Here is a 20,111-nt window from a genome sequence, read left to right on the forward strand (position 1 = left end):
GGGCAGAGGGGAGTGAGGGGAGGGGAGGGGACATGGAGATGGGAAAGATGATGGAATGAGATGGACATTATTACCCTATGTACATGTAAGAGTACACAAGTGGTGTGACTATATTGTGTATAACCGGAGAATTGAAAAGTTGTGCTCCACTTGTATAAAATGAGTCAAAATGCATCCTGCTGTCATGTATAAAACTAATTGGAACAAATAAAAAAATTAAAAATTTTTTAAATGTAGGAGTTTCATATAAATTTTATATATATGTCCTTTATCATAAAAATTATTTTAAAAAATTTTCTCTCATTACATGGAGTTTTACTTTATTTTTTCTTTTCTCCCTCTCTTTTTTAAAAAATTATTAAAAAATATGCAGTGCTGGGATCAAACTGAGGCTATGCACATATTAAACAGGGGCTTACCACTGAGCTACACCCCCCACCTCAAGTTTTACTTTCTTGCTGGTGTTCTTTGAAATATACATTTTTAATTCTGATGATGTCTAGCATTTTGCTCAGCTTTTTTGCTGCTGTGACCAGAAGGTCTGAAAAAGAATAATTTTAGAAGAGGAAAACTTTATTTGGGGCTCACCATTCTCAGTGCACTGATGGCCAGTTCATTTGCTCTGGGCCCCGCGTGAGGCAGGACATCATGGCAGGAGAAGCTTGGCAGAGGAGCAACTCAGGATATAGCATCAGGAAGCAGGGAGAGACAGCTCCCCTCACCACAGACAAAATATAAACTCCAAAGATGCTTCCCCAGCAGCCCACCTGTTCCAGCCACACCCTACCTGCCTACGGTACCACCCAGTTAATTCAGTACCACCCAGTTAATCCGTATCGGTGGATCAGTGATTAGGTTAAGACTCCTAGTCTAATCATTTCACCTCTAAACCTTGCATTGTCTCACACATAAGCCTTTGGGGGACACCTCATAAATAAACCCTAACACCCAGCATATCTATTTTTTAATTGTTTTATTGCTTGTACTTTTGGTGTGAAACCATTACCTATCCAAAGGTATGAGGATTTACTCCTATTTTCTTCTAAGCATTTAATCATTTTAAAAGCTCTTGTGTGCTACAACCTGCGCAGCAGTTAATTCAGAAGCTGGCCATTGGGGGATTAAGAAAAACACACAAACCTTTACAGAGAAAAGTGGGATCAGGTGGGAAACAACTCTGAGCACAGTGACCCAGAACTGACACCACATGTTTATTATATAGGTTCTATCATCGAAAGGTTGTGAGAAGTTTCTGCAAAGCAGACAGACTTGAAGCTCACAGCACTGAGGAGACATTATGGTTATCTGGCGGTGCTCAGAATCCTCTATCCCTAGGAGTCAGTGTCTGCATTTCAAGATCAGGAATGATAGCTGAGTGTTTGCCCAGAGTGACCAAGAGCCAGTGTCACCATAGCAATGGGAAATGTTAACCCTGTACTTGAACACAGAGGAATCCCAGTGCAAGTGCACGGCAACCGCGAGGCCATCAGACACCTCGGCTCCCCACACTTATATCTAGATTTTTCATTAATTTGGAGTTAATTTGTGTATTCAGTGTGAGTTAGCGATCTTGCTTCATTCTTCTGCATGTGTTTATCCAGTTGTTCCAGCTCCATGTCTTAAAGAGATTATTCTTTCCCTATTGATTTGTCTTAGTACCCTTGTACCAAGAATTGAATATAAACGTGAGAGTTTATGAATTCTCAGTTCCGTCGATTCACACACTTGTCCATGTGCCACTATACCGCTGACCTCATTGCTTTGAAGCTCATTACTTTGCAGCTTTTGAAATCAAGAAGCATGAGTCTCCCAACTTTGATGTTCTTTTCCAAGACTGTTTTGGCCCTTCTAGGTCCCTTGCATTTTCATATGTAAATTAGGAACTACTTGTCAGTTTCTACAAAGAAGCCACCTAGAACTTTGATGGGGGATTATGTTATTAAATCTATAGAATTGGTGGATAGTGCTATTTTAACAATGTTAAGTCTTATGATTCATGAATATGGGATTTTCTTCCATTTATTTAAGTCTTTATTAATTTCTTTGTTGTTTTCAGGTATACTCTGAAAAGTGCTTTTTTAAAGTTACAATTCTTTTTTTTAATTAAGTTTATTCTTAAGTATTTTTTTGATACTTTTATAAATGGAATTGTTTTCTGAATTTATTTTTGGTTTGTTCATTGCCACCATGAGAAGCACAATTTATTTTTATAGAGTGATCTTGTATCTTCTTGTATATTGATCTTGTATATTGATCTTGCATCTTCTTGTATCTTGTATCTTGGGAAGTTCTCTTTTGTTCCTAGTGTGTGCTTATCATGAAGGGACATTGAATTGTGTCAAACACTTTTTCCAGGACTATTGAGATGATCATGTAATTTTGTCTTTTTTTCATACGATATTACACCAATCTTCTGGATGTTAAGCCTACTTTGCATCCTTAGAATAAATGCCACCTGGTCACAATGTATAATCCTTTTAATATGCTGCTGCATTCACTTTTTAGTCTTTTGTTGAGGATTTTTATATCTGTAATCATAAGAGTTATCAATCTATAGTTTTCTTTGCCCAGCGTTGGTATCAAGGTAATAGTGATCACTCAGAATGCAAGGAGAGGTATTCCCTTCTATTTTGGAAGAATTTGTGAAGAATTGGTACTGATTTTCCTTTAATATTCGATAGAATTCACCAGCAAAGTATCTGGGCCTAGGCTTTCTTTGTGGATAGTTTTAAAAGTACTAATTAAATATTTTTATTTGCTGTAGATCTATTTAGACTTTATATTCCATATTCTATTTCAGAGAGTCAGTTTTGATAGTTTGTGTCTCTAGGAATTTATCTGTTTTATTATTTATTCTGCTGTCACACAGTTGATTCTATATAGTCTTTTCTATTTTTGTAAGGTTGGTGGTGAAGTTCCCCTTTCCCTCCTGATTTTAATAATTTGAGTCAGTCCTCTTTTTTCTTGGTCTAGCTAACAATTGATCTTTTTAGTTTCACAGATTTTCTCTACTGCTTTGCTTTCTCTATTCCATTAATGTTAACTTTTGGACCTTATGACTCTTAGGAAGGGCTGTCTAGTGGGGTTGTATGCTGGCTTATGCTGAAGGTTAGCCAAAGTTCAGGGGCCTGTGGGAAGGAACTTACTATTTTGTCTGGATGGTTCAGTGGGGTACAAACCATTCAGTCAATCAGTTATGAAGCAAAGAATAGGAATTTGGGAGGACATTGTGTGTCTTTTCTTATTAGGTAAACAGGGTGGGGGGCATCTATCAAGTGATATGGGGAAGAAAGTTTCTTTGCAATAAACTACTTCCTGGAATACAAAATCTGGCAGGTGGGGAAGAGGGGCCATTACTACCAACCTTATAGACATTTTTTAAGAAAATTAATTGGCTGTATTTCAGAGCACAGGGTGCAGGTAAAGTACACTGTTGTCAAGAAGAAATTTAAAATAGTCCATTTTCCTTAAAACACAGTAAAACTAATATTTTGTAATTGAATATTCCAAAGCATCAGTTCTTTTTTTTTTTTTTTTTTTTTTTTTTTGTACTGGGGATAACTCAGGAGCACTCAACCACTGAGTTGCATCCCAGTCCCTATTTTGGTATTTTTATTTAGAAACAGGGTCTCACTGAGTTGCTTAGCACCTCCCTTTTGCCGAGGCTTGGCTTTGAACTCACGATCCTCCCTGCCTCAACCTCCCGAGCCACTGGGATACAGCATGTGCCACTGTGCCTGGCTCAAGCACCACTTCTTATATTGGATATACTGCTCACCAAAATACAGGTAACTTATCCAAGATTCTATAACCTTTGTTAAAAGAGGATACTTCTAGGAATCCATGGTTTGGATTTAAAGCAAATAGAGTTAATCAGAGCATGTTAAGATTGTGGGGTCACATAGTGCAGCTTACTACTTTGCTGGACGCCCATCAGTCATCAAAATTACATGCATCACTAGTGCAAAAAGTCCTGACTGGAAGCCATGACCATTGTATAAATCTAGGGTTAAAAGTAACTTTCATATATTAAACTGAAATCTGTGTCATTGGAACCTCCATTCTGATTCTGACCTAGTGATACAAACACAGACCTTGCCTCCTCTGCCCAATTCTATTATACTTTGGGTGGTAGCACAAATCCTTTCAGTTAGTTTGAGCAGAAGGCTGTTTTCTAGAGGAATGCTCAAAACTGTGGACTGACAATGGCATAGAGGCCTGGTCACTATATTCATAATGTGCCACCTGAAATCATTGGGTTTTATTGTTTCTTAGTTTGAACTGAGATGCCTGAGTCTTTCACATGATATATAGCTTCTCATTTGCATTTATTCACATAATCAGTGATAACCACACATCAGTCATTGGCTCTGTGCAGAAATTAGGCCACACTACAACCAGTGCAATAGAAACTTGAGTAATCGTTTGGGTTTTGCAATGTGTTAGAAGATAACCATGTTTTAGAATGTGACCTAAGCATGCTGAGTGTAACTGTATACAAATAAATGAATGTGAATTTACAGGGCCTGTGTTGGGACTGTAGGTGTACTTTTATTTTAGATAGCATAATTAAAGTTGTATATTTTAACAGTTAATGTAAATGTATACACATGTAATGTCCTCTGAGGGCAGGTGTAATCCTTGAGTTAAGATCCCTGTTACCTAAAGTAAATGTATCCTTGGCTCTTTGTGGTTTCAGCCCTTCCTCCTGTTCTTTCCCCCAGCTCTCACACCCGTGACCTTCAGAAGTGCAGGTGGAGAAGCTGTCTCAGGCAAATGAATTTTATACCACCAGTGACGACCAGAGCTGAGATCCAAACCCAGGTGAGATTTTTAAAGTCCATGTTTCTTCTCATGTGTCCACAGTACTTTTCAAGTTTATAGCAAAGCATCTCCGAGTGAAAACCGTGTATAGGTGAGCACTACGTGGCACTCAGGGTGGACCCTGAAATATGAGTTCAGTGTACCAAAAAAATCCACGTCAGAGTTTTTTGACTTTTTAAAATCACTGTTTATTCCATTTGTAGAGGGTTTTTTTTCATACAAATATTTGCAACAGTTTTGAATTCCCCAAAACCATACATAGACAATAAATACCATGCTATTAAAGTATTAAATTTGTACAAAAATACTTTACAGTTTAATACTTGTTTGTTACAAATAAAAATACATATTTAAGTGACTCATGATCTTTTTTTTTTTTTTTTCTTCCTTAACATGATTCTGCCATATACTTTCTTGCCCTGGCGGTTCTGAAATGTGATTTAAATAATATATTTCTTTGCACAAAAAGAAAGGTGAAATTTTTCCTTAAACAAAGGACACAGTGTTTGAATGCTTTGCCTAAGTGGTTGTTTGGATTATTAACCAAAATGAAAATGTTTGGAAAATAATTGTTTTGACATTCTACCATCAATATACAGATCTATATTTTAAATATTTACCAAATAACAGTTATTAGTGTACTATTCAAAATATCTGAACAAATGAAAACAGTTGCCAACAATCATTAAAAGCAACTGTCACAATTTATTGCTTTGAGGGATGGTAATAATTGGCAATGCATTTTGTGAAAAATGTATTTACAATTTCCATAAGTGACATGGCTCAGAACAAAAGATAGTCCAGTGTCATTTTTAAGTACATGTGCTGTACACCCCTCAATATTAACCAGTTTTCAAAACATGTCAAGCAGTATGAGTTTAATTTGCCTATTATTAAGATGAATCTCATTTTAATAGAATCTTCATTCTCTCTTAAATTCTTAGTCTTGAATTTTAAAAATAGGATAATATAACTAATTCTCAGTGTTCCTACACACTCTAATTTCATTATCAGAGATTTTCAGCTATTAAAAAATGTGTCCTTAAAAAAAAAAAAACAGGTCACAAGACATATCCTGTTTGATCATTTGTTGCATAGGGAATAGCATACATCTTAGTTAAAATCATTCCTATATTTGGGCAAACATTTACCACCACCTATTATGGTCTCCTACGTGCATCATTGCTGAAACATTTTAAGATAACTTTATACCCGTGCCCCTCCCATCGCGGCAGCCCCTGCAGCCTACCAAATACTAGTTCCCCAGGAAAGCCAGCTTTGTGTTGGTCAAGTTCTTACGTTCATGACTTCATAGTAAGAAACCAATTTCAAGGTGAATTAAAGAAATTATCATAGAGAATATTTTCAGACATACATTTCTCTTTTTAAAAAGCGATCATTAAGATGAACTTGTAAAAAAATTTCCTCTGTTGTTAATTGTGGTGTGGGGGGGGAGGGCAGCCTATTTTTCTCTTTTTCTCTACCAATGGGCCTGGCAGGGAATTGCCTGCTATATATCATAGTGGTCACCTAAAAAGAAACCTTCAACTTGAAAAGGGAAGTGAACATGAGCCATGAGAGATTTTAAAAGACCCCTGTGCTTGCAGTTAATGCCACGTGATTATCTGTGCTTCAAATGTCACAGAAATCTTAAAGGGATTTTTAGCACCATGTAGATATTGTCTTTTGTCCTGCTTTATAAAGTGTTGCTATAATGTATTAGTGGGTTCTCGCATCTCCAGATTACCACCGTGGCTAGGCTGTTGGAAAAGGCGCTGTTCTGTTCACTCCAGTCTCCTCCCGGTAGAGTCTGTTGTTCTATGGATTTCTGGGAAGCCAGTGGGTTTCTGCTAATAACCAGGTCCAGCTTATTACCAGATTCTGCTATTAGGGGCACGACAAGACAGCAGTCAAAGTCTCTAGTTCGGACATGATTAACCTGAAAGGCAAAGAAGAGTTATTGTTGTTATAGTTGTTGTTTCCCAAACCTGGAGTGCATGTCTGGTGTAGCAAGTTGGTTAATCAGGAAGGTGCTTAAATGTGCATCCCATGCAAAGCTCCCCCACCCCTGTTCTGATTATACATGATGTGGCCACCGGCACACACATCATTCTCTGCTAAATTGTAAGGCCCCTAAGAGCAGGAACAAGTGCACATCCTCCCTTCCCCAAGCTAGCAAATTGCCTCTCTGAGTGGAGCTGGCCCCACTGCTGAATATTACCCTGTTTAAAGATGGTAATAAAAACTTTGCAGAGGCTATAATAACTTTGTCTCCCAATAATGGGTCAAACTTTTGCTTACTGAGAGAATCGAAATAGTGTTAGAAGTTCATTCTGTTGAAGATGAAACAGTCATTGTTACTGTGAATGTAATTCTAAATTCAGCAAAAAATAAGTATTGATAATTATTTGTTTTGCAGTAAATATACAAATAAAATTTTTAGTGAATAAAAATATAAAAGTTTTGTCTCAGAGGAACAGTTGGTAAGGGTGGGGCGAGGCTGTACCTGCAGGCAGTCCAGCAGGCTCCACAGCCCACACTCTTAACCATTACCCTTAAAAGTGAGCTCCTCTTGCCTGAAATTTTAAAACCATCTCCATTCTGCTTCCACTCCTTGACTTCCCCTTCTTTCCTCTATCTCCTGAAGTCTGCTCCTGTCACTTGTATTGTGCTGCTGGAGAGTGACCCCGTAATGGTGTTGAGTCTTCCTCCTCCTTGGCCTTTAACACTTTCTGCTCTCAACCTTTAACTCTCTTCCCTGGTATGCAAAGACCACATTTAAAAGCCCAGGCTGGTGGCCAGAGATAAGGAGCTAGAGTTATCTTTCTCTGCTAGCAGGCCTGGCTCTCTGCTTTCCCCACCATTTCCTTTAAATGGCCCATTCAGACATTTGCTCTCAAATTTTTACACAAGGGAATGGATGACCCTCAGGAATAGGGTGACCTACAGGAATAGGGTGACCCACACCCTATTCCCTTGTGCATAATGCTAGCTGTTGCCCTCTCTTTCTCCCTAACTCTTCATTCCTGTCTGTGACCTGGGAACAGTTGGACTGTCCACTGACCCCATTGTGCCCTCCTAGTCCAGGGTCTATTGGTAAACAGATAGGAATTATCTGTTTTGAATTATGCCTCCTATTGTGATGCTGTATTGAATTTGAACCTTCCTGGGGAGAACCAGAAGCGGTCCCAGGCCAGGTTTCCCCAGAGAACTGAAGGGTGGTCTCCCTGCACCAGGGTTGACAGCCAGGCAGCATCAACTGGACACTTGTCAGACAAGAGCTATAAGGGCCTCTGCCAATATAAAGGAGTCTCCCATGTGAGGTGCCCTGTGTCACAGGGCAGACAACTAGGCCTTGGGCCATTCAGTACATGTCCATACTTGTTCATCTAGTAATTTCTAGAATATATATGGAAAATGAAGCATCCCAGTACAAGACTAATTGTTCTATTGCTAAGGTAAAAAATAACCACCAGGATTGGTATTAAAACTATGTGGTTGATCAAAGATAACTGGGTAGAAGATATTCCGCGAAGGGCACAGCAGAATGTACACACTCATCTTTTCCTGACTGACAGGGGTCGTTCCTGGTGCTGGAACCCCAATTATCTAGGGGTGCTCCAGATGCTCAATTCTTATTCCACCACTCTATTTTGCTTCTCTTACCATTCTAAGGTATTTTTTCTATTTTGCTTCTCTTACCATTCTAAGGTATTTTTTCTGCCTTATTGCTTCCTGTCCTTTAAATTTTGTTATTGTTAGAATTCTATCCATGGTTTTCTCCCTTACTATAAATCAACTTTATATAAATCTTCACCTTCAGCATCTTTAGCTCTTGCTCTAGCATCTCTGCTAAGCAGATATGACCTTTCCACTGCCTCCCAGGCTGCTCTGCCAGAATGTGCTGAAGCTGGTTAAGACTCAGTGGGTCTGAAATAGGTGTCTTACCCACAACTACCTGGTTTCCTTACCTGTCTGGCCCCATTCACCCATGATAATATTGTATTGCTTTTCTAACTTACATATTATGCCATCAGTCCACTTAAGAAATTACTATGCCTCCAAAATAGCTTTATCATGGCATCCAAAGCCTTTCACAGTCTGAATCTGCTACTTTTATATTTCAGCTTGGAGGTACAGCTCCAATTGGTGGATCACTCATAGAGGCTCAGTACATGTCCATAGTTGTTCATCTAGTAATTTCTTAGAATATGTATGGAAAATGAAGCATCCCAAGACAAGACTAATTGTTCTATTGCTAAAAATAACCACCAGGATTGGTATTAAAACTATGTGGTTGATCAAAGATAACTTGCTTCAGTGAATATGCCCCTGCAAGTCAACCAATCAGGGGCAGCCTCAGGCTTTGAAAGTCAGCTCTTCGTGACAGACTTATTCCAGCTGAATATGTTTCTAAAACTGACATAAACCCACTGCCTCTTTTGTTTGTTTTTTTTTTTTTTTTTTTTTTTTTTTTGGTACCAGCAGACACTCAACCCACTGAGCCACATCCCCAGCCCTTTTATTTTCATTTTTAAAATTTGAGACAGGATCTTACTAAGTTGTTTAGGACCTTGCTAAGTTGCTGAGACTGGCTTTAAACTCTTGCCTCAGCCTCCCAAGCTGCTGGGATTACAGGTATGGGCCTGGCTTAATCCACTGCTTTGCTTGCAAAATTTGTAATCTGCTGGGGAATATGGACAGGGAAACAGGCAATTGGAATAAGGCAAATTCTGCCAAAGGAAAAAAGATTCTGAGACTGAATGTAGGATATATGTTTAGGAGTAAGTGAGCATTGGTCAACTAAGACTTTGAGGAGAAAGCTAAGTCAATACTTCCAACCTGGCTGCTCATGAAATCACTTGGGGATGTTTTAAAACCCTGATGCTCTTTCTTACTCCTAGAGATGCTGATTTAATTGATCTGAGATTTGTTCTGGACATTGGGATAAATTCTCTAATTGATTTTGTTTTTCAGGCCAGGTGGAGAATCACTGATTTGAGTGAAGCCAAAAGGTTAAGTAGGAGTTGGGCAGGTAGGCAAGGGGACAGGAAAGCAGGAGTGTGCTGTGCAGAAGGTGAGAGTGTGTTGCAAGGTTCAGGGCCCAGAAGTTTCTGTTCTTCCATATAGTGCTGACTACTTTCCATGTGACAGGCATTGTTCTTGGGACTGAGCAGAGTGGTGAGTAAAATCCCTGCCCTTACAGAGTGATATTTTAGTGGTCAAGAAGTAAACAAAATAACTAGTGAGATGTCTGGCCATACCGCTAGCACAGAAGCAGGGTAAGGGAATGGAGAGCGATGGAGGTATTTAGAGGGTGGCTTGGCAATGGCCTTGGAGAAGTGACCTGAAGCAGGGAGCATGTGCATATTTGGCAGAGGAGCACTGAAGTTCAGGGAACAGCAGGGTCAACTGCCTGAGTACGAATGTGCTTGGTATGTTAAGGAAACTCAGTGAAGCCTAGGTAGGAAATAAGGCACATGTCCCAGTGATAGAAAGCCTGGTGGTGGCAGGACATTTCTGCCTTCCTGAAACAAGTCCACTTGCAGCTAGAGAATAGATGAAGAGAGGGACAAGACAAGACACTGGCAAGGGAGAGGCTCAATCACAAAGATCTTGTGGGTTATACCGAAGAAGATTGGAAAGGAAGGACTAGATGGTGGTGACTTGGAGAGAGAAAACTATATAATATTGACTTATTAATACATGCCACACTGATTTCATATACAAGGAGTGTCTGGAAAAGGCAAACCTATGAAGCCAGAGAAAAAAATCTGGAACTGACTAAACCTAGGTATAGTGATGAGGAACGGGATGTGACTGCAGATGAATATGGGGTTGTGTTTAGGAATGATGAAATGTTCTAATTAGATTATGGTGAAGATTCACAAACTTCCTGATTTTACCCAAACCTGTAAATTCAATACTTTAAATAGGTGAATTTTGTGGTATGTAAATTATATCTTGATAAAGATGTTAAAAATGTAAAAAAAAAAACAAAAAACAAAAAAAATGGCCACAGTTGAATATTAGTGACCCATGGTTAGCACTAGATTGGGAAAGATGGCTTGGAGCTTAGTGCTAAAACACTGATAAGAAAACAGAGAACTCTTTAGGCTGGGATAGAATTTACTAGAGCTAAAAATTCTTCATTTAGCTGTTTATTCTTACTAATTCTGTAATCTTGATGACAAGGTTTGAAGGCAAGAGTGCAAAGAACTCCACATGTGCAGGGACATTTGGAGGAAGTCCCCAGTCATGAGTCAGTTGCAAGGAAGTGGGATTCCACCTGAGGTCTTACCTGTAAGAGCCTGTCATAGGGCTTTAAGCCACCAAGATCGCCTGGCCCAGCTGGGCGAATATTTTTGACATATACTCCTTTCTCTAGTAAGCCATCAGCTACGCTGAACCCAAAGTCCTCCATGTCAGAATCCTTGTACAAGGTCACCTGAAATGTGAGAAAATGTGAAGAGAAAAGTTAGCAGGCTGGAGACTTTAACTTCTGAAACATTTTGATGAATAATCTCTTCAAAATACTTTCAGTAAATAATGGATTTATAGACTAGCATAGATAGCTCCCACATCCACCCCTGTAACTAGATGCCACCCCAAGAAAAATCACTGGAATCTGTAAAGTTCCATCCAGAAATGGTAAAAAAGGAGGGGACCTGGAGAGTCCCGTTGTTTGTTTTGTTTGATTCTTTTTCTCCCTCTTAAATTGCTGTCACCATGTATATGTAGGGGAGAACTTCCCTAGGACAGGTTGACATCTGCTCTTTTCTCGGAGAACCTTCCTGAGATTGAAGAATAGCCAAAGGCCTTTCCCTCTCCCCACCCCAGCCTGGAGCTATGCTAAATCCAATTCTCAGTGCACAGTTCAATCCAATTCTCAGTGCACCCTCTTTTCTCTGAGCAAGGATCATGAAGTCCATTATTTTATTTGCTATGGTACCAAGTCAGTCCCATCAATGAAAGTGTTCCTGTAATGAACACCTTGCTCTTATCCCTACCATATTCTAAGCACAAGTATGGATGCTGGAAACACCAGTGAACAAGAGGAAGTGGAGTTTGCCCTCAAGAGCAAACCCATGACCTTGAATGGTCTCTGTACCCTCCTGTAGTAAGGAAGTCCACTGGTACACTCAGTATGTCTCATTCACTATAAGGTGGGCGTTGTTTATATGAAGATGTACTTGAAGCCCTCCACAAAAACTGATGCACAGTTCAAGCAATGATTTGGGCTTACTTCTTAAACTGCCATTTAAAAAATAATTTACTTAATTTTAAAAATAGAACTAATGGATGAATACACTTGCAAAATGTGAAGATTAGGTCTTTTAGAGCAGGATTATCCTTTATGTCTAGTTGTTATTTTACTTCAGAGAGGTATGGAGTTTTGCAGGAAATACAAAAGTGGTCAGTTTGTGGATTTTATTTTACTGGCTGAAGAGCTAAAATATCTGGCTGACTGGGTCAATACTATTCACCAGGCAGCCCTAGTGGTTATGGCCATATTAGAAGTGAAGAAATTCAATTTTATAGAGGTTAAGTAATCTGCCCAAGGCCACAGAGGTAATAAATGGTGGAGCCATGTCTGTCAGACTCCAGACACAAAGTACTTAACTATTATACTGCACCAATGCTCCAAATGCTTTATTCCATTGAGTCTACAATGCAGGGGTTATTTTTTTCTTATTTAAAAATTTCTTAAATCAGACCCTTTTGTAATTCATTGATGGCATCTTGTATCCTATGAAACAGGGTGCTAAGCATATCAGCATTCCCCTCTGCCCCCACCAGAAGAAAAGGGTCAGAACTTTGCCTCACCTTTGTTTCTTGGGGAAAATGGGCTTTGCCAGGTAGAGTCCTCCTGAACAGGAGTATGAAACAGTAGCCCATGGGTCTCAGACCCCATCCCAGAGCCCAGTGTCGACATTGTGTGTGTGTGTGTGTGTGCATGTAAAATCCTACAGGCCTCCAATCTGGCATGCACACTGGTGTATGTGTGATTGAGAGAGTATCCCCCGAAAGCAAGACTCATCAGGAGAGGAGGGGAAGTCTTTCTTGTAGACCTGGGCTCAGTTATGTGGCAAATAACTGCCCACCCTAGCTCTGTAAGGTGGGCAGAGGTCTTTTATGTTGTTGTTCACCGATCTATCTAAAATTCCCAAATAGTGTCTGCCACATAGTAGGGTCTTGGGTGGAATAGGAAGGACTCTTTCTAATATACCACTTGGTCAAGAACCAGATGTGTTGTGCTATGCCTTTGCAAACTGCTGCAAAGCACGTGAGTGTAAACTAAAAGGAATTTAATACTGAAGTTCAAACCATCTTCCCTTGTCCTCACTCAAGGTCTTGCTGGGTATTTGCAAGGCCATCCTGAGATACCATGACTAGACAAGAAGTTGAAATGGCGACACCTTGTGGCCATGAGAAGTGAGACACCTCTGCTACCACAACCCAGTCTGCTGGTAGGAAATCAGGATTCCCAGGTAGTAAGGGAGGTGGGTAGGGATTTGGTCCTCCAGGGGTAGATGCTGCTCTTCCCACTATTAAGGTCTGTAGGACTTGTGAGTAGTTTAGAAAGCTAACAGGGTGTTGCTGTCCCTACAAAGTTTGTGAGATAAGCCACATAGATATGAAAATGAAATCTCAGAGAGGGTAGAAACTTCTCCAGGTCAAACAGAGCAAGCAACAGAGAACTGGTTTCTGACTGCAAGTTCTTTTGCACACTCTACCTAGCACAGAGTTGCTTAAAAATACTCCTTGCAGGCTGAGGGTATATCTTGGTGGTAGAGTGCTTACATAGCATGCCCAAAGGCCCTGGGTTCAATTCCTAGTACCCTAACAAACAAACAAACAAAATCAAAATCAAAAACAAAACAACCCCCCCACACACACACAAACATATCATAGGAATATTTACATCATTCCATAATAATTATTACTATTTTGTCCCGGCCACAAAAGATTTTTTGCACTTACTGGAAGGAAGCATTATTTATTGGAGGACAATTTTTCAAAAAGAAAATTTCATGCATATTTCAAGAGTAAAGAGGCTGCAACACAAACCTCATTACTCAGAGCCAATAACCACCATGGGCTTGCCACTTTTACTTCATTTACCTTTTTCCCCCTTGAGTAGTATTTTAAGGCAAATGCCAGCCTTTGTGTCATTTCTCTTTTACATACTTTCATATGCATCTCTAAAAAATATGCTTACTTTCTTCTGAATAGGCATTTCTCAAAAGGAAACATGAAATGGTCAATAAGATATGGAAAAAATACCCAATGTCTCTGATCACTAGCGAAGTACAAATAAAAAAACCACAATGAGATGTTGCGCCCCAGTCAGAATGGCAATTATCAAAAGGATGAAAAATAACAAACGCTGTCAAGGATTTTGAGAACAGAGAACTTTTACATACTGTTGGTGGGAATGTAAATTAGTACACAGCTATCACAAGTATCAGTATGGAGGGTCCTCAAAAAACAAAATAGAACTGCTGTATGATCTTACAATCTTACAAAGGAAATTAAATCATGTTAAACAGATACCAGAACTCCCATGTTCAAGTCCACACGTTACATCTCTTTTGTTGATCACAAGCCTTTTCCTCACTAGTGCTACTGACTTACTGTTAATCCCCCTGATCCAGCACTATTCTCAATAGCCAAGGTATTAAATCAACCACGGTGACCATTGACAGATGAATGAGTAAGGAAAATGTGGTATATACATAGTGGAATATTATTCAGCTATAAAATAGAATCAAATTCTGTCATTTTTGGTCAGATTAATGAAACTGGAGGACATCATGTTAGGCTAAGTAAGTCAGGCATAGATAACCAAATACTGCTTGCTGTCATTCAGCTGTGGAAACTAAAAAGTTGATCTCATGGAAGAAAGTAGAAGGGTGGTCACTAGAGGCAGGGAGAGGAGACAGAGGCCGATAAAGGGGACCAAGAAACATTCAGAAAAACTGGGACACTAGTCCTAGTGTTTCAAAGCACAGTAGAGTGATCATCCTCTATGACAATTGATTGTATATTTCAAAATAACTAAAAGAGTCTGAAAGTTCTCAGCACATAGAAATAATAAATGTTTGAAGAGATGGAAATGCTAACTATCCTGATTTGAACATCATACACTGCACACATGTATCACATTATGGTAATTGTACCCCATAAACATGTACAGATATTATGTGTTGATAAATTTGAAAAATAATAAAAATTATTCCTATTAGAGAAAACTAGAAGTATACACAGGCTACAGACATAGGAGAGAGAAAACATGATAAATCTCTTGTATAACCTGAATGTTATTAATTCACTGGCCCAATCTTACTCGTAACTCTTTATTTTTAAGAAATTTTTTTAGTTGTAGATGGACATAATGCTTTTATTTTGTTTACTTACTATTTCCATGTGGTGCTGAGGATCGAACCAGTGCCTCACACGTGCTTGGCAAGCGCTCTACCACTGAGCCACAACCCCAGCCCCTTTACTGGTAACTCTTATTCTTTCATATCCTCTGCCTAGTCTGTGATTTTCCCAGTTGTCTCAAAGCTGGTCCCCGCTTCCCAACAATCATCTCAAAACTGGTGTTTTTTGGTTTTTGTTTTTTGGTAAAACATAATACACCTGTGTTAGGCCTCTTAGATCTCCTCATCTGTAAAGCATGTGCCGACACTTTTCCCCAGTGTTACCTTCTTACAGCAGCTCCACCTGACTCTGGGGTTTCATTCCAAGACCTCAGTAAGTGTCTGAAACTCTATAGATAGTACCAAATCCTGTATTTAAGTGCTTTGATGCTGCAGCAGTCAATCTGATCATCAAAAGGGCTACTTGGTGACTAATGGGAGAGAAATGCGTGTAGGGTATGAGTAAGCTGGACAAGTGGATAGTTCACATCCCTAAAACCTCAGAATCGTTTAGAATATTCCATTTACTATTTTCAGACCAAAGATGGTGGCAGATATCTGAAAAGTCATGTTATGGTTTAGATATGAGGTCTTATCCCAAAAATTCATGTGTGAGACAATGCAAGAATTTTCAGAGGTGAAATGATTAGATTATGAGAATCTTAACTAATCAGTGAATTAATCCACTGAAATGGATTAACAGGGTGGTAACTGTGTGATAGGGTGTGGCTGGAGGAAGTAGGTCACTGGAGTGTGCCTTTGGGGTTTATTTTTTGTCCCTGGTGAGTGGAGAGAACGCTCTCTCTCTCTCTCTCTCTCTCTTTCTCTCTCTCTCTCTCTCTCTCTCTGTCTCCTACACACACACTCCTCTCTCCCTCCCTCTCCCTCCTTCCTAGTGTCATGTGCTGAGCTACTTTTCTTCCACCAGATTCTTCTGTCATGATGTTCTGCTTCAGTTCCAGCCTAGAACAATGGAGTCGGTCATCTGTGCACTGAGATCTCTGAAACTATGAGCCAAAAAATAAACATTTCCTCCACTAGGTTGTTCTTGTTAGGCCTTTTGGTCATAGCAACTAAAGAGCTGACTAACACATCGCAGAAAATGAAACTGCAGGTAAGAGGGTGAGCCACATGGCTGACAGTGCCATCTGTCTTGTAGCATGTTCTTCTACCTCACCTATTTCTTTCAATGGAACTTAGCTCTCTGCTTGGTTAAGTCAGGGTAAGCTTTGTGGGGCATGGATAGATCACAGGTGCACAGTGCTTCCTGTGACATCACATCACTTAGTCACTCAGGGTCTCCCTGTCCCACTTGGGGTTGGTTGAGTGATGATAGCCTAATTCCTCCACTGTAAGGCTCCTCACCAACAGTTCATCCATACATGATCACTGTCTGAAACAATAATTTCATTAGGGTTGCAAAGTGATAATCTTTTTCTAATCCTATGAATCTTCTGTATTTATCATCTAGAATTATTTTGTAAAGGAGAACTCTTTCTTCAATTATTGTTGTTTGATTGCTTTGAAATGCAGTCCGTATAAGATAGGCAGACTAAATGTTAATTCTTTCTTTTCAATTTCAGAACAGAGAATGAGTGCACTGAATAGTTCCAACAGTGTTCCCAGTGAGAATTTCTTTTGGGTTGGGGGGACTTCTGTTAAGTATCACTATGACTCCGGGTTTTTGTATATTTGTCACTTTTCTTTGTTTTGCAGTGCTGGGGATTGAGCCCAGGGCCTTGTGCATGCTAGGCAAACACACAATCACTGAGCTACACTCCCAGCCCTATTTGTTGCATTTCAGTCAACTGCATCGATATTCTTTTGGATGTTCAAAATGCTTTCATTATCTTTGAGCATGGGAGTCCTTCATGTAGACTTATGGTCCTTCTAATAGAACCTTCTGTTCTGATAAGCATAAGATATCATAGACTCGCCATAAATACTTTCTGCCCCTTTTCTGGGATCATCCATTCCCCTGAAGATCCTTGATTGGAGGAAATGCTGCTATTGTATATTTTAGCTCCTTTCCTTTAATCTCCATGCTCCTCCTTCAAAGGAAGGAAAAGAAGGAATAGCTGGGAGAAGGTGTTAAAGGAAGAGGAGGAGGAGGCAAATAGGTAATGGTTGCCAAGAGATTGGCATTCTTTGGGCCCTGTTTACTAGTAGATGAAATCTCTCTTACTGAGGTCCCTGATTATGTGTGCTTGTCTTTGGAGTTGATTCTGGGGTCTCTTAGCCTTTTGCTCCTTTTCTGTCTCTATTCCTAGCCATATTTTCTCCATGTGACAAGCAGCATACCTGGGGCAAAAGATGTTGCCACTACTTCTTAGAGGGTGGTGTATCTTCCTAGCTGTCCCTGTTCCACGTGGGTACAGCAGTATGGACCCTGTGCATACAGTTTGTTGGGTAAGTGGATCAGCATCTGTCCTGCAAACTCAGCCACATTCTTGAGGTGCATCCGAATGTGAGTCCCATGTCTGATCTTGCAATGGATAGTGGGAAGCCCACTTTGATCTTAGATCTGAGATATGTGTTCCAATGCAGTAATCCAGAATCTTGCATTTGGGGGAACATTTGGGGTAGACTTGGAATAATTATAAAGCTCTTCATTGTTCAGTTGGCCTGTGACTCTTGACTACCTGCTCCACAGATCAGAACCCAGGATGGGAATGGCTTAACCATACTTGGTGTTGCTGACTCCAATCAATGGTAACACATTAGCCAAACCATTGGGATGGATGCTGACCACAGTGGCTTAGCAGTTATGCCCACTACCTTTAAAGTCATAGCTCCTCTCCAAGGCCCTCAACTTTCTTAAGGGTCACATTTGATGTATTTTTCTGACAAACTCCTTTGGATGAGAGGTCAGTAAATGGTTTAAAATGGAAAGTAATCTGTTTCTCTGGGAAGATTTCCTAAGGTTAGAGGGCACTCAATTTTAATAGTCAGCTGTATCCTTCTCCTGGAAATAGCTTGGTAATAGTAAATTAACAAAAATGAAATGATATAAAAACCACTTAACAGAGAAGATTCCAGAAATTGGTCACAAGAATGAGGAACACAGCTGACTTCTCTCAAAGCAGCCACCACAAACTATGCTGCGTAGCACTGTTTGCCTGAAGGTTGGTAGTGGTCACTTGGTAGTGATTTATTTCTTGTCCCAAAACAATTCTAAGGATTCTGAGGTATAAGTCTCATATTTCTTCCCATAGATGAATCCCTTACCCAGGCAGCTTCTTACATTTGATTTCTTTGGATCTCCCAACAACCCTGTACACCAGACTCATTCCCTGTCTACTCATAAGGACACCAAGCTTTAAAGAAGTCAACAGAGAGACTTGTCCTGATAGGAAACATAAACTCTAGGATTCTACACAAGAACACCTGACCTCATTGGCTGTGTTCCTTCCTCCAAATCATGATTTTTCTTTTCTTTTCTCCTTTCTCTTAACATATAATCTCATAGCTGGTCAGGATGCTTTCATTCATTTCTAACAGCCCTAAAAGCTAAGGATGAATAATTCATCATGTCTGCTGTTTCTTCTTATCAGAGCCCTCTTGTGGTTTGCCAAGAACATCCACAAACACTTCTGCTCTCTGCTTCTAAAGATCACCATCCTGACAGTTGATTTTGCAATTCCCCTAGCCCATGTGAAGCAAGGTTTTTCTTGAAGGGTCTTATTTGGTATTGATCAGAGGATGCCTCTGGGGAACCTGGACCATGAACACATTTGCAAGTTTTTTTTTGTTTTTTGTTTTTGTTTGTTTGTTTGTTCTAAAAGAGTTAATGTACCTCTAGGAACATGACACTGTGAGCTAGAATGCAGTTCTATAGAGCTCAGGTGAATTTTAACTCTTCCTTAGTTCCTGCTGCCATTTCTATTAATGGCCCCCGCCCACCCCCAAAACAGAAGCTGTGGCAATAGGCAGAGGGCATTCACCAAGATTCAAGTTCAGCCTCATAGCCAGGTGTGGTGGTACATGTCTGTAATCCCAGCAACTCAGGAGGCTGAGACAGGAGGATCACAAGTTAGAGATCAGTGTCAATAATTTAGCAAAGCCCTAAGTAATTTTGCGAGAACCTGTCTCAAAATAAAAAGTAAAAAGGGCTGGGTATGATGCTCAGTGGTAAAGCGCCGCTGGGTTCAATCTCTAGTCCACACTCCAACCCCAGCACAATGACAAGTTTGCCTTGTTTTACATTTCTAAGCAAGTCTATGCATGTCTGCACCAAGTCCTCCAGGCTAAGATCAGAAACCCATAGCTTGTTTTCAGTTTTGATGCACGTGACAAGATTTAGCCAGCTGAGCCCACTATCTCTCCATTTGGATTTTAAAGGCAATTGCTCTAGCATCTTGAGCAAGTCATGGCAAGTGACAGTCATTCCAGAAGCAGTTCCCAAATGCTGACAGTCTCACAATGGCTCAACCTCTGGTCCCAGTGGTCTCAAGGAGCAAACCAACACCTCCCTCTGAGAGATGGTGCTGGTTTTCCTGCAAATCGCCATGACTTGGGTTTACACTTGGTAGACAACACTGGGGCACACACCCTATTCCTTTAAACCTGACAATTTAAATAATGTCCCTTTTGGTGACAGTCCTATATTACCAGTGGATCTGGAAAAAAAAAAAAAAAAAATGCCATCCTCTCAATTGCAATTTTCTAGCCCAAGAGGAAGCATCTCAGTTTATGCCACTAGAAACTCATAGGTTTCCAGACAAATTGGGTCAGAAAGGCAGCTGCTGCCTCCTGTCTGGGGAGTCTCCTTGGCAGAGGACAGAAAGGGACAGCTGCTTCAAACATTGCCTCCTGCTGCTCTCTGGCAACAGGGCTGGAAAAATGACAGCTCACCAACAA

The 20,111-nt window shown here is 40.1% G+C and overlaps 1 protein-coding gene across 1 annotated transcript in view; it reads right to left on the reverse strand.

The window, feature by feature from the left end:
• Window positions 1–5,139: 5,139 nt before the first annotated feature.
• The window catches only part of GRIP1 (glutamate receptor interacting protein 1), a 364,416-nt gene continuing 349,444 nt past the window's right edge, over window positions 5,140–20,111 (reverse strand). Inside the window, 3 exon segments of the mRNA XM_079142206.1 lie at window positions 5,140–6,595; window positions 6,598–6,763; window positions 11,126–11,272. Coding sequence (XP_078998332.1) covers window positions 6,534–6,595; window positions 6,598–6,763; window positions 11,126–11,272 — 375 coding nt within the window. The 3' untranslated portion in view covers window positions 5,140–6,533.

The sequence above is a fragment of the Sciurus vulgaris genome (genome assembly GCF_902686455.1).
Source record: "Sciurus vulgaris genome assembly, chromosome: 5".
Lineage (NCBI taxonomy): Eukaryota > Metazoa > Chordata > Mammalia > Rodentia > Sciuridae > Sciurus > Sciurus vulgaris.